The sequence below is a fragment of the Poeciliopsis prolifica genome, unplaced genomic scaffold (assembly GCF_027474105.1).
Source record: "Poeciliopsis prolifica strain line A6 unplaced genomic scaffold, Auburn_PproV2 SCAFFOLD276, whole genome shotgun sequence".
NCBI classification, from domain to species: Eukaryota; Metazoa; Chordata; class Actinopteri; order Cyprinodontiformes; family Poeciliidae; genus Poeciliopsis; species Poeciliopsis prolifica.
The window spans coordinates 31,571-46,987 of NW_026562651.1; the positions used below are offsets into that span (position 1 = coordinate 31,571).

The window sequence follows — 15,417 nt, forward strand, 5'->3', positions numbered from 1 at the left end:
GTTTTTTTTTACCCTTCTAATAATTGATGTGTTCTGATGCCGAACTCATCTTCCATCTTTAAAAGATGGCCAACGTTCCTGCAGGCATTTCCCTGCTCATGTTCTGCAAATGTGTGTTTTTGATGCTACATGTATTTGGGTTTTCTCACCTCCTCTTCTGCATCCTCACTTCATGAGCCCCTCCCCATCCTCTTTCATGTCTTGATGGGAGTTCTGCCCAAGCACATTTAAGCAGATGTTCTTCCTCTGAAAAAGAAAAAATTCAATTCCACCAGCCGTGCACGGATGTGATAACACCCCACGCTCCATATAAACCTGTCTCCCGCTTGACAATTTGGTTCCAATTAAACTATTTATACACGCTGTATTTAAGGGGTGAGAAGACCGCTCAAGGCGTATCCTCTTATGAGATGCTCCCTCTTATGACTGGGTCTTTTTTCTTCACTTATGCTGTTATTTTTTTTGTTTTGGCCCACCGTTGCAATTTGAAGTGCCGTAACATGTGCGAGTACGGACGGCTGCACTCAAGGCCTCAATATCTCAACGTGGGAAAAGGTGCATCAGTGGCTATGTTCGTCATTACTCACTCCAAATGGGAGCCTGCATATTTTACTAACATCTTTTGCTCTGATTCACAAAATCATTTGCCACCCTCGCTAAACGCAGTGTAGAATTAGCCTGTACCATCAACCGTTATCAAGGGAGCACTGTTAAATACCATAATTTAAGCCTATTTGAATACTGTTACACACCCCAATGGTTCACTCATCAGTAGCTTTCCCGTTTCAGCTCCAGCCCTCAGAATCCCTTCATTATTAGGGGGTCATTTGTATTCTCAATCTTGTTTCCTCCGACCTGCTAATTTCCATAGCGTTTGAGCCCGTTTTGCAGGGGCTGATGCTTATGCATGTTTAGAAAACTTGACGCAGATATCAATGAAAAGGATAAAAACACATCAGCGGTATGAGTTGGCTGTGTCGTTTGTTTCACATCTGGAGAGGTAATGTCCACCTCAGTCTTTCCATCTTTGAAAGTCCCTCAGGTCGTGCAGGTTCTGGGCATCGCCGACTCATTGCTCCTACATTGGCCTCACAGACATACAACCAGATAACCATTTGTCAGCTTTTTTTGTCCCTCTGACAAGATGTCAGTGTGCGCGCACATTGTGTCTGTGCTCTGGAAAGACAGATAGAGATATATAGATAATCTGACAACCAGAGAAAGACATGGGCGGTGGGAGACGGAGAGAAAGAAAAGGAGGGAGGCAAGTAACGCGGTTTGAGGGTTTATCTGATTTGGGGCCGCTGCGTGATACTGGTTTTGATTGTGTTTACGTAGAAGTTCACTGTTGCATCTCCAACTGTCTTTTGTGACATTTCTTTTTTACCTAGATGAAGACCCGCTGCAGCCCATGACCTCTGATGAGACGGTGTCCGTCGGCGGCATGGTGACGTTGACCTGCCGAGTGGCAGAGACTGACAACTCCTCACTGCAGTGGTCTAACACCGCGCAACAGACTCTGTACTTCGGAGAGAAGAGAGGTGAGAGTTACTTTGTTCAGCTAAAGAAAGTTTAAAGAGAAACATGTTGAATGCTGTGACAACAGGCAATCACTGCTCACTGTAGTTTAGCAGCCAACCTTTGCTTTGACTTTGATTTATCCAACATGACTAAGAAAACCAGGTTTTCTCAATCTAACACAATGAGGTCAAGCTGTTCATTATTACATCACTACAACAGATTTGTGCCGCCTTTTGTGTTTCACACAAATGGCTACCTTTGTTTTAGGAGCAGCAATCGCACACTGCAACATGCCAGATGGATTGTTACTACACAGGACCAGCTGGGAAGATGATGCTCAGAAGTTTTTTGAGCATGCTTAGCAATTTCAAAGTGAAATTGACTGTTTATTGGAGAAATGTGTCCTTCACTTCTTACCGTGGGGAAACGGCAGTCAGTCAATCTTGGATCCAGTTGGATACTCTCTATATAGAAGTCATATTTTATTAAAGGTCTAGATGAGCCTGGTAGAATATTTGGATTTAAAGACCTTACTTCCTAAATTTCTAAGAATAGGTTGCTCTAATCAAAGTAATTCCCCTGATTTTATACAAGTATTCATTTGTCTGTCCAAGAATTCATGCATCTTAGACAGATGGGCCATAGTTTTACAGTACAGATTTGCATTTAATTTTAAAAGCAACCAAAGAACAATGGAATGTGAGTGTGAAAAATCTTCCTATTATCTATTACACTTCATATCTGCTGATAAGTGTCACTATTGAAAGCTGATTGGCGAGAAACTACTGTATTTCAGCTCCAAAACATAAAATTAATTGGACCTGCTACATTAGAAGCTGTGATGTTGCTAAAATATGATTAGAGAAACAAAAATTTGTACTTAGAAAGAGGAAATTTTTTTCACTTAAAGATGCCTCTAAATCATGGTCTGAAATGAAAATGTAAAGCTTCCTTTGTGAACATTGGATGTGTTTGAGCTTGTTTTTAAAGTTGTGACTGCTGTAAGATCTTCGTAAGATGCATGAAGTCGCGATGTACAAATGGACTCTGCTAATCTAAAGCATTGCAAAGTAAAAGAAAAACATCACACTCTTGTGCTACTTCTGAACAAATCTAATTTTCAGCCAACTTGCAATTAAGACGCTTGTTTCTGCACTGATGTTGAACAGGGCGCCAACAATCACTTTGAACATAAAGGGGTCAGAAGCTTTGTTGATGCAAAAAAAAACAAGAAAAAAAAAAAACAACTTTCCAAACAAAGACCTTGGGCAGCCAAAAAAGCAAACAGGACGGTTCTGTATTATTGCTGGAGAGTCAAAAGCGCTCGATAAAGGCAACAAAAGAAAGCACAAGACACAAGAAAACAAGGAGTCTGATGAATTAAAGTGCATCAATGTGTCCAATTATAAGAGCCGCGCCTAAAGATTAAATGTCTCAGCTCTATGATAAAACACCGTGTGCAAGCTGGGTGCTTAAAAAGGCGGTGATCTGTGTGGGCTCCTTTATTTGACACGGGAGCAGTATTTATAGCAAAACAAACAAAAAGACTGAAAAAATGTAAATAAAAGTCTTGTATAGTTCTGCTTCACACCACACACTCAGCAAGTTTGAATGAAAAGAGGAGAGAGCTTCACAGATGGATGGAAGATGTGTTTGGATTGTTGGTGAATTAGAAATAGAGAACATGGTGGAGATAGGAAGACTTTCTCTTGCACTAATTTAGCACTTCACAATAGAAGCCAAACAATCACAGGGACAAACTTGAGAATAGTTGGGATGGATCTGACTGCAGACTGAGGAAGTTTTTTCCACAGAGTGCCAACACTGTTGCAACAGACGATTTGGAAAACAGAGAAAATGTGAGAAAGTGTGTGTGTGTGCGTGCATGTGTGTGTTCGGGTGTAGGGGGAAGTTGAAGGACCAGCAAGTTGTTACTCCTGCAAAACGAAAGAAGAACTCTTCTCGCTCTGATGCAAAACTTCAAGTTGGTTTCCTGCTTTGAGGTGAATTGAGAGGATTGGAGGAGAAGGTGGATGTCAGGGAAATGAATATAAGGAGAAGGAAGAAAGAGGGAGTAAAAGTAGAAGGTGTCCCTTCCAGGCAGCCTCGTGCTGCTGCAGCACATCGACTTACAGCACTTTCTGTACTGTAGCTGGTAACAAAGTGCAAGCATTTTTAAAATAATACTTAATGTACCTTTTTACATTGATGCTCTGATAAGAAACTTCAAAATAGCTAATCCATGTCTGTGTTTTCTTGAGGTATAAATATGACCTGAGAAGAGCTAATAAGAGGTCCATTTATCTTATTAGCTGCTGTACTAAATGAAATAAAAAAATAACACAAATATGTGCTCTTAAAAACAACAAGAAAACATCCATTTCTGAAAATTTACTGTAATTTACAGTTGTAGAGGAGCAATTACTACATTTAAATGTAAAAAAAAAAAACAAACAAAAAACAAAAAGGAATGTAACAAAAATACCAGGAGAAACTTTTAATTTGAACTGAAGCATTTTTCCCCAGTTAGCAATTATCCAGTTTAAAATAAAATCAATCAGAACAGTGTGACTGATGTTAGCTGCAAACAAAACCAGTTAGCATTTGCTACAGCTTTCTTTGCCATCAATGCTTCATTTTTATATTTTATCTGTACTTCATTTAACCTTGTTCAAAATCTAAAACACTTAGATTATCCAAAATTATCCAGATCTGGATGATTTTGCATTGAATTTGTTGACATATACGGTTAAAGAAACCTTTACTCCATATGTTTTAAAATAATAATAATAATAATAATTATTATTATATTATTATATATTTTTTTATATGTCACAGTCTTGGAATACAGTTAAAGAAAAAGGCAAGCAAGATTATTTTTGGTTCTTATAGGAACAGGGCTTATTGCCAAACAACACTTTTAATTAGACTTCAACATGTTAATATTGACTCTTTGACCAAATTATCATTCAGTGGTGAAATAACTAAAGAAAAACATATCTATGATATGTACTAATATTGTTTTCTATTCTGCTACTTGAATTTTAGAAGGACTTCTTCACATTTCCTTGGATTTTCTTGCATTTTTTGTTTCATTTTGCTTTGACTTATACAATTTTTATATTTTTAGACAAAAACTTACCTCATTTGGTTTGTTTGATTTTCGGTGCAGCCGAAGTGGTGAAGGGTTTTTTTTTAGTTGTTGAAACCTGGGCAAAATTCTGACATTTATATGCAATATAAACTGATTTATATTGTACATTTAACAGAAATAACTGAAAGTTAACAAGTTACTCAGTAGAGCTAGTTTCATCTTTTTTCAAGTTTTTCCATTGTATAATTTCTTGTACTTTTACGTACTTTTTGAATAATGCATCCGGCAAACTAGGAAATGACTGAAACATAATGGTAGAAATATTTAACGAGTAAAATATAAAATTTAATTCATCCCTGATTTCTCAAGGAGGAACAATAAGGTAAAAAAAAAACGAGAGAAAGAAAAAAACAGGCCCAAAAAGCAAAAAAAGTTTCCTGCAGTAAAACCTTTTCGCCAGGGCCGTTCTGCTCGTTCTGAGTTTCAACCTTCACCATCTTCTCCACTTGTCCAATGACTCGTGCTTGGTGACACGCGTCATTGGACTCGTGCCGAAGACTCGTGCCATATATATATTATATTTTTAAAGATGTGAAAAGTAAGAGAATCCGACACATGAAAGAGGCTTAAATAAAAAAGATTTTCAGCTCCAAAAACCCAAGTCATGATGGAGTAACAAGTGGAACTGAACATTCCTCTTTGCTCCACTTTCGGAAATGATAAATTGAGATGAAGCAGCGAGTCATCGCCGCTGGCCCGAGCTGTGGAGTCCAGACACCTTGTCTCATAGCTGAGACAGCAGGACACAGAGGAGGCAAAAGTATAAAAGATACACCAGAGTCGGAATGAAAAGGAAAGATAATAAAGGACTTGATTGAAGAGGGGCTGAAGAAGAGAAGGAGATGGGAAATGGGAAAAATCAGAACTCCTTGCTGTCTCGTTCCAGCACAGCCCAGCATGCGCCAGGCTTTGGAGCGGAGGGAAAGTAATAAGTGGCCGAACAGTGTGTGGAGAGATAGCAGAACAAAATGACGAGGGGAACTTCTTCATAGTGACGCTCCAGTAAAGGAACTAAGAAACGGTTAATCATGGACTGAAGGAAGAATGATCATTTTATCATAACCAGTAGCTGGATTAATAAAAATTTAAATAATTTTCATGTGAATATTAACCAGGCTAAATCATTAAACTGAGCTTAACAAGAGAACAAGGAAAAAAAAAAGAGGGAGCATCTAAAAACCGGGAAGATATTAAACAGAAGAAGGGAAAGAAAAAGACCTTGGATTTATTGATAATAAAAATGCACTATTCCCTCAAATGATGTGAAATATGATGGAATATCTTGATCGTGATATATGAAATGTTGATCTTGCTGGCATAATCACAGGGCCGCATCGATTCAATCTAGTTCTCGGCGGCGGGGCAAAGCCCCCACGACTTTTATCAGCCAAACAAAGCCTTTGATATCAGTTCAATTTGACCCTGCTCTGCACCAGACGAGGGGTGGCTCAGACAGACAGAGAGAGAGAGAGAGAGGGAACAGTATGTGGCCACATTTAAGGGATCTTTTCTAAAAAAGCTACATGTGAGTGATTAGAAAGACAAAAAATAGTTAAAAGAACAAAGCAGAGGAAAGCAGTCTGGTTCCAGTGGAGCAGAGCTAATGAGAGTTCTGCAACTATAATGGAGATAAAGATGAAGCAAAACAGGAAATTAATTGTTAAGGGACATAAAGCCCAGCTGAGTTTATTAAAGCAGATGCAATGACCAAAAAAAGAAAGCTTCTTTTCTTTTTTCTTTTAGTAGATACTGTCTTGTGTTAATGCGAGCATGAAGGTTTTGTGTGAGGAAAGTGTCGCTCCTTGGCAGAAATGAATGATATGATAACTGTCGCCGATGCAGGATGGCTTAATACACTCTAAAGCCTTAATTCTGGATAATTTATTTTAAGACCCTTTTAAGGACCTGCGGATACCCTGGAGGAAACAAGTGTAAGTGGATAGATGGGTAGATGAGATGAGAAAAACAGACCTGCTAATAGAGGAGATTAGACAGCTGGGAAAGCATGGAAACAGATGGGTTCCTGCATTAATACTGCAGGACCAAAAACACAAGAGACATTGAGACAAAGAGATGGACATGAGGCGAGAAAGCAGGTGGAGAAGCCAGAGCTAAAAGAGAAAGTCTGTTGCAGGAAAGTCGAAAGAACAAAACCTTACCGATTGCTTGTTCTTGCTTTTTTAAAATGTTTTATTACATTTCAATGCTTGATCATCTAACTCGTTTCATTATCAGATAAATATAATACACAATTCTGTTTTACAATAATGATTTCTAGGGCTGTTGGACGTTATGCTGCTAACGGTTAGCTTTCAACAAGTCAGGCGGAAGTGAAAGCGCTGCGCAACACAAATAATAACCCGGCCGGAACAGGGTGCGCTAAATAATAAAATATGACAAAATGAAGCTTCGAGGCAGATACATTTTCCTCAAGGAATTTTAATAGTCGAGGAAACACTCAAGGAATCGTTTCAGCCCTAATGATTTCAATTATTGCAGAAGAAAAAAATCTATCCAAATAACCCTATCTGTATGAGATAAAGCAATTACTCCTTTGATTAACCAGATTTTTAGAAAGCTGAGTTCAGTTCCCCACCTCGATAATGTCACTGTCAGACCCATAAAGTTAAGAAATCACGTAAATTTATCCTCTGTACAGCATAACATAGGCTGAAAGATCTAAAAGGAATCTGCACATCGTTAAAATAAAATAAATTAAGATAAGATGAGATACTTCATTGTCCCCTAAGGGAAATTTGTTAAGAGCAGAAGTGAAGCGACTGCAAGATAAAAGTGTAAGCTTAAGTTCATAGGAATACTATTTGGACAGATTACAATAATATTTATACAACAATTAAAGAATCAACAACTTAAAATATCTACACCAGAAAATCACAAACACCTATCAGATTTGAAAAGATCACAGTGTCATTTTTAAGCCTGTTGGAGTCTCATCAGACCACAATGAGCGATTATCTGTGAAAGAAACAAAACATTTAAGTTATTATTATGCAGCAACAACTAACGCACTGAACCCATCACTTCTGAGTTAAGATCAGAGTTCATGATTCAAAAATAGATTCAGCATCCATGGAAGAGTCCCAAAGTAAAAAAAAACATATCTGACCAAAAATAAAACTAAAGTCTGTGTCACGTTTATCTAAAAATACTTTGATGCCTTTGGGGAAAATAGTCGACGCACCGATCAGTCAAATGTAGAATGTTTTGGAAGGTTTGTTAATTATCTGGTGTAAAAGTAAAACAGCATTTCAGGAAGAAATAGATGTCAGAGACCTGAACATATTCTTGTGATGGATGAAGCCATAATTTCTACTCTTTACCAGACAAATCTTGAAGAAGAATGTCATCTTGTGAAGAGCAGTGATCCAAAGCACAAAAACAAGTCCACCATAGTGAATGACTCAAAAAAAAAAAAAACAATCTGCAGGATTTGAAATCACCTAGTCAAAGTCTGAACCTAAATCTCAATGAGATGCTGTAGCATGGCCGTAAACAGACTATTTGTATTCAAAGACTCTCCAATGTAGCTGAATTAACACTGGTCAGGGTGTCATAATTCTTCCAAATAAGAAAAGAAAAAACCTGATTTCCAAATTATTGGCAGTTATTCCTGCTGATGGATGATTTCTTTTCAAACACAGCCACCTATCATCTTTCCCATGATGAAATGAAATAATTTGAAAACTGTTTTTACTCAGGTTATGTTTTCCAGAATTATGACATTTATTTCATTGTCCAAAAAAAAAAAAAAAAACCTTGAAGGAATCTGTCAGAGGAAACGTTTTTTCACAGTGCTGTGCATCTTGAACATCTGTCAAAGATTCCTCTTTCTAGTGCAAATTTTAAAAATAGCTTGTAAGGCTCTATGTCCTCCTACTAAATATAATGTCTCTCGTCTGTCCATCTGCTGGCACTCGAGCTTCCTGGAAAATTATCTGAAATTTGCAGAATCAAACAAAAATATCTTAACTGAAGCTGAAGAACTTTATTTTTAATGTTGCACCATGCTTTATTCCTCATTTTAAATTCTGTCTTGTGTTGTTTCCCTATAAAAAAATACGCATGTGAACTTAAAAGAGGTTCCCATTTTTTCAAAAGGCAACACATGTAGCCTGCTCTCATCTAACAAAAGATGGTTATTTCCTATGATATCTCTTTACTTACTGTTTGTCTGAACCGAAACTTCAGAGCTCAATGACTAAGGTAGAAGGAAACGTGTTCCTATGACAAAACCACTGAAAGATTTAATTTCAACCCCTTTTAATGGACTATCTGTAACTATAACAAATGGGACACATATTTACTTGTTAGCCAACGATTAACTTTCAGCCAGACAAATAAGAATTAATGGGGATATTAGTTTTGTTTCACTGAAGTAAAAGGCTTTAGAGAAACACTTTTTCAGATGCAGGTTAAAAATCAAGGCTTACGGGGAGTTTCTATGCCTAGATGTTACAAATGAGAAACAGTCTGAAGATAAGAAAAGACAAAAATAACTTCTGAGGAACAGAAAATTCATCAAGTAAACAGGAATTTAAAAGAAAGTCGCTCAACATGTTAAAACCTGACAAACAATCAAATGATGCCAAAATTACCTCAGATCCTCGAATATCAGTCACAGTTGAACTTTGTTCAATTTTTTTTTTTTGATCAGCCTAATTGTTCTGCTCAGAAACTAGGCTAACTGCAGTTAGCAAGGTGAGCTAATGCATGTGTTTCTGAGCATTTTTGTACAACGTACATTACTGTCTGGAACTGATATAAAGGACATAAAAACAAATCGGCCGCTGATTGCTACAGCTGTCGCTTCTGTTTACGCGCAGAGTCGCCACGCTCCATTTTAATGTCAGACCTTCAGAAACACATCTGTTGCTTCAAAATTTGAATGCAAAAAGTGCAACAAATACATTTGTTCAATTGTAAATATTAGTAAATTCACTGGGTGCAAAGCTGATTTAGAGCTGGTCATTCAACGTCTGTCTTAAACACAGTTAGGCTGGATTTTATGTCATTCCAATATCTAATTTCTCACATGAAATACAGCATAAAATCTATCAGAAAGCAAAGCTGGCAGCTAAGGGTTTTTTGCAGAGTTAGCAAGGGCTCTGCAAAGAGAAGCTTTCTACAATTCAGCAGGAAGGAATGTTAAATGTCCTTTTATCACTGGAAAGGAAAAAAAAAGGAAGTCTTCAAAGGCAACGAACATGATAAAATCTGTCCCACTCTGAGATAGTAAGACAAAACATAACCTCTAATCTTACTCTAACTTTCCTGTATTCTCTAATTTATGTTAGAAATTATTCCATCTTCACTAATGTTTCTCTATAGTAGTGAATAAAGGAACAAAAACTTCTCTCTTTAATATTTTTTTCTATAAATCAAATCTTTTCATAAAGTTTGAAGAGACAAATGTGAACTGAAATCCCTCCAAATCTAGACTGCAGACAATAAACTGAACCCTTTAAAGCATTTTGAAATTTTTTTAAACAAATTACCCCATGAGAAGAAATTGAGTACTTGCTCTTAGACAATCTATGATTTTATTTATTTGTCATATGGTTTCCCTCGTTTCCATAAAAGCATATCAGCAGACATCAGACAGGCTATCATATGCTTTGGAGCAATTTACCAAGGTAATGGCTCTCTGGTGATTCACAAACCAGACGGGGAAAGTCTCTTTCCTGCCTGGAGGGAGGATGAAGTGGGCAGGTTTCAGCCGTATTGATGACTGTGAATGTAGCTTATTCATTTTATCTCAGCTAATCCTAACCGTTTTTACAGTTTTTCACAGGTAAGCCATGTTAAAGAGCAGCAAATCGTCTGCTAAACCGCAAGAAAACAGACAAACGTATGACAGAGGAAGATGCTTCTTTTAAAATGTGGAGCATGAGCTGTTTTTTTTTTTTTTTGACAGTTCTGAAAAAAACTATTGATCCACATCACATCAGTCAAAGTTTTCCCGACGTCTCGGAGAAAGCTCTCTGCAGAGTGCATTAACAACAACCGTAACCGGACTGAAAGCCTGCCGCCGAGACTTTTCAAATCTACTAGCACTTGAAAGATGGCTTTTCAACTCTTTCTGTTTGAATTTTCAAGACTTTCATTTTTCCATGTGTCCTCAAAATAATCTTGTGGAACATGAGTGCAGAAAGATGGAGGAGAAAGGCACAAAGAGAATCCCAAGTGGAAAATAAAAAATGAAATTGCTTTTTTTTTTTGTTTTAGGTTATTGAAATAAACATTAAAAAATCCCAATGTGATTTAAAGTAGTAATTTTGCAGCTCCCCTGCAGAAATGCACATAAAACCAAGTGTAGTGAGGCAGACATTAGCTCTGTTGTAGTTTAATATTTTTCTTTAAAAAAAAAAGGAAGGTGGAGATTTCTCCTTTTTTTCCTGAGCTTGACATTTTGGCACTCATGACCTTTCACAGGTTGTTCAGAAACAGTGGACCGTAAAACTACAGAAAAAGAACTGCAGCAGAGTTATGACTGTGAAATTTTTTCTCCCTTTATCTTCTTTTTTGACACCACAATGAGAGTGCCCTTCTCTGTGTTTCTAATTTATTCACACACCTAAACTAACACAAGCAGACCTCAAGAAGAAATAAAGTATTGCATATTTTCTCTGTAAAAGTCAGGACAGCAGTGATGAGCTAGAGTTTCATTCATAACAAACTTAGGAAAAAAACATTTTCAATTTGCTTGCTTAAGTTTATTAGCAGAAGTAAGGATGAAAGCAAATAGGTATAAAATCCACAAGGAGCTAGGTATATTTGGGTAACATAGTTAGCTTTTTGTACATTGCTAAGAGGTATTTGTGTTGCCAGAGCTCGTGGGAGTGTGCTGCTGACTCAAACAAGCCTCAAAGAAAATTAATTTTCTCCTCATTCACTGGCCTGAAAAATGTCTGTTTCATTTTTTTTCTGTGCTAAGATGGTTGTGGCTTAGTAAAGTGAAAGTGCAAATATTCCTCAAAAGCTCAAAGTTTGTTGAATTCAATACACTGTGAAAACATTAAACAGAGTTTCAGGTAATTGAAATCATGTGATAAACAGAAATCTGCTTTTTTATTTCCTCTTAACCTGTCTCAGCCAAGATTCTGATTCTGTTTGTTCAAAACTTATTTTACAGATCAAATCTGGCCCAGCTTTGTGAGTCAGGCATCACTTTATTTAGAAACCATATGGGAATTTTTCCAGAGGAACAAAAAGCTAATTAATTTTTTGGGACTTATTTGTGTCTCGGCAGCACACACTCATAATATCACACTGCAGCCTTTACTTTTATCCAAACTAATCATGAATCCATGTTAGGAATAAATTTGGGATGCATGCAATGCAGCTTTTTATCTTGTCAAGGATGTTGGCTTATCTAATAACACAGTTATGTGGGCCAAAACATGAAAACATGAAGCAGGTTTTGTGGAAGTAGGCCAGGCCCAGTGGCCAATGTGACTAAAGGAGTTCTGTCATCCATACTTACCATTAATGCTATATGGATCGTAAATTAACTCTCCCACTGATCAAAAATATTATTAGCTGAATTTATCAGACAATAACAATCAGTCATTCAAAACATGCAGCTCAGCAAGCTGAATTCCTGTTAATCATGTTGTTAAAGCATCATATTAATGCTTTATCAGTTCATTCTGAGCCATATGGACTTAGAATTTTATTGCAATATTTCCTGGTACTATTGTGATAAAGATTATAATAAAAAGCGATTTATTGCTTATTGTTTTCTGTGACTGCATGGTGCAGCATTCATAGCACCACAAACACAAATTCTGTTCCTGAAAAACTTTTCTGTTTAAAACAGGCTCCTTCAGAACTTAAGAAAGTGTGATTTATATCTGCACACAGTAACTGCATTTAATCAGACTTTCAAATTTTCTGAGATTTATTGATTCTCCCTTGGAGCAAACAGTGGAGAAAATATCAAACATTTCTGATTCTACTGTCATTTTTTATTATTTTATTCATCATAAATAACTGAAATTTATCATAACAACAATAAGTCAAAATTCTTATCAGGAATGGCTGGAAATCTTTTAATGTATTCCACTATATCAGGTGCATAGAAAGTTTTTGCTGAAAGCAAAAGAAACTTTAACTGGATCTAAGACTTAATGGGTCAGTCACTTCTGAAATTGTTGAGAACCAAACAAGTTTGTGGTCATAGGAGATAAAAAAAAAGCCACCAGAAATGGATAAAGTCACTGTACTGCTTGTTTATGTTGTTACTACTCTCTTATTTAAATGAGTTTTAAAAAGTTTGCACCTTTCAATCGGTGATAGTTGTGGTTTATTTTGTGTGCAGGATCCCTTAGGGAACATTACCATTCAAATATGCTGACTTGTAGTTGCTTTCATCTTCTGCTTTCGGGATCAGATTTTGGATTGAACATGTGTGGGTGGATTCCTTCAGCACTGCACTTCAACATTACGTGGAGAAGAGGAGTGTTGAGGAGGAGCAGCTGTTGGAGTCTAAGAGAGGGGACCAATTTGCATTTTCAAAGATTTTTGTGCATAATAATCTAGGCAGGAGATTTTAATGAAAAAAAAGGACAATCTTTTTGTAAAAAAAAAAAACAAACAACAACAACAAAAAACTTTTTAATCAGCGCTTAGAGATAAATTTATATAAGTTGGTAAAAGTTTCTCCCTTAGGTGAAACCAGTAATTTGTTTTATAGAGAATCAAGCCCCTGTGTATGCTTATAAAGCAAATACAAATTGCTTACTGTTACAGACTGATGGTTTCACTGAATATTACAGGGAAATGGATGAAGGAAGGGGGGAAAAGCCGTTTTATTCTAGTAGCAACTTACACTGAAATATTGTTCAAATCCAACCTTAAATGTCAGTACATTCAGCGAATGGAAAATGTCAATTAAGAAATTATTGCTTTTAACAAAATCACTGGTGCCTTCATGAGCTTACCTAATTTAGCCATTAAATAGGCATTAGTTCCAGCATTGTGGGCACCATGCTATCAATACTTTGCAGCACTTTTTTTTTTGTCGTATTGGGAGCTCCTTTGGTAAATCATTTTCACAAGATTGGAACACGAAGACAGAGTGATCTTTGACCTTTCCTGCTTTCACAATCTCTCTAGATCACCCAATATCCTGGGACCTCACAGCTTTTCTATAGGGCTGGTTACTGAGACAGCCGTGGAAGACAGGTTGATGTTTTTTTATTGTCTGGTGAGCAGCTGTGCTGATTTGGCCAAATGTTCTGGATCAATATCTTGCTGAAAGACTCAGTGACGACCCATTTCCAGTTGCTGGCAGAGAACTGCGTTTAATTAAAATGGCCTAATCTTCAATTGGAGATCTCTAGTGCTGAGGAATTGGCCCACAGCATCTCAGATCCTCCACCTTACTTAACAGTGACAATTAGATGCTTTTCAACATATTCAGCCTTTGGGATGTTTTATTGAAAAACTCAGTGTTATTATCAATTGACCAAAACACAATGTGCCAGGTAAAGTTTAGCAAAAATCCACGTTTATGTGTTTGATACTTTTTCTGGGCTTGGATCCCAACTAATAGGTTTACATAATATCTAACGATTATTATAGGTCATCCAAAATGCCACCTCACCATTATTATAGAAAGGCAGGATAATTAGGGAGCTGGAGAGAATATTCACAAGCAGTGATGGGTTCGGTGAGTCAAAGAGGCAAAATAAACTGAGGTTGTCAAACAATGTTTTTATTCTCACATAATCACATATTTCTCTCAATTTGATACACTTCTCTCAAATTTAAACATGGAAGAATTTTCTTTCTTTTTGCTGATCTGAATAGACCAACATCTGCTTTACTGGAATGGTATGTTCTCTTATATTTACCATGTTGAAGAGTAGCTTATGGAAATAACATAGGAATTGTCAGTAGGGCCTATATTAACACCATCCATTTTGTTAAAACACATTTCTCTTAACTTTGCATTTTTTGTTCTTTTATACTGCAAAACCACAAAATCGTACCAAGCAATATCTTAGTAGACTTGAAATAAGACAAAAACGTGTGCTGTCTGATAGCAGACAGTGAACCAAACTACTAAATGAAAACCGAAAAACACGGCTCACCCTCGTGTAATTAGCACAAATGCCTTGAGGGCAAGTTATTATGAACTGCTGAGGGTAACAATAAATTTTTCACAGAAACTGAGGTCGGGAATTCATGTAACTTCTGGCTTTTGGCTTTAAACTCACCTCTTGCAAACGCGAGGATGTGCTACATCAGGGAATTCATCTTTTTTAAACATAAAATAATGAAAGGATGTGAACACACCTCTCTAGCTATCAAAGGCAGTCAGATAAAAACACTGCAGGACATAAAGGGACTTTAGTTGGGGAAAAAAAAGAAAAAAAATCTCCTGCTTTGCGTGAGTCTGATCTTAAATGAACAGTGTCGGTATAAAGACCTCCAAATCCTGCACTCTAAAAGTAACGTGTAGTAATTACCTCCACCTGAGTTCATGCCTTTAAATAAAGGTGAAGAAAGATAAACAGCAAACTGCAGCTCAGATTAAGACTAGTATTTAGCCACGTTTGCTTTTTGAGTGTTTTATTTATTCAAACATGCCTTCATATAAGGGAAATAGATTTTTAGGACAATCCCTTGTGGGAGTTTTCCATTGCTGTGTTATACGCATCAGGGGTGTGTCTTAGAATATTAGAATATCAGTAGTTGTGTTTTAATTTACTGTA

At 36.8% G+C, this 15,417-nt stretch overlaps 1 protein-coding gene across 1 annotated transcript in view; it reads left to right on the forward strand.

The window, feature by feature from the left end:
- The first annotated feature begins 500 nt into the window (after positions 1-500).
- The window catches only part of LOC129357653 (cell adhesion molecule 3-like), a 35,410-nt gene continuing 20,493 nt past the window's right edge, over positions 501-15,417 (forward strand). Inside the window, exons 1-2 of the mRNA XM_055026744.1 lie at positions 501-555; positions 1,392-1,541. Coding sequence (XP_054882719.1) covers positions 501-555; positions 1,392-1,541 — 205 coding nt within the window. The remainder of the gene's footprint in view (positions 556-1,391; positions 1,542-15,417) is intronic.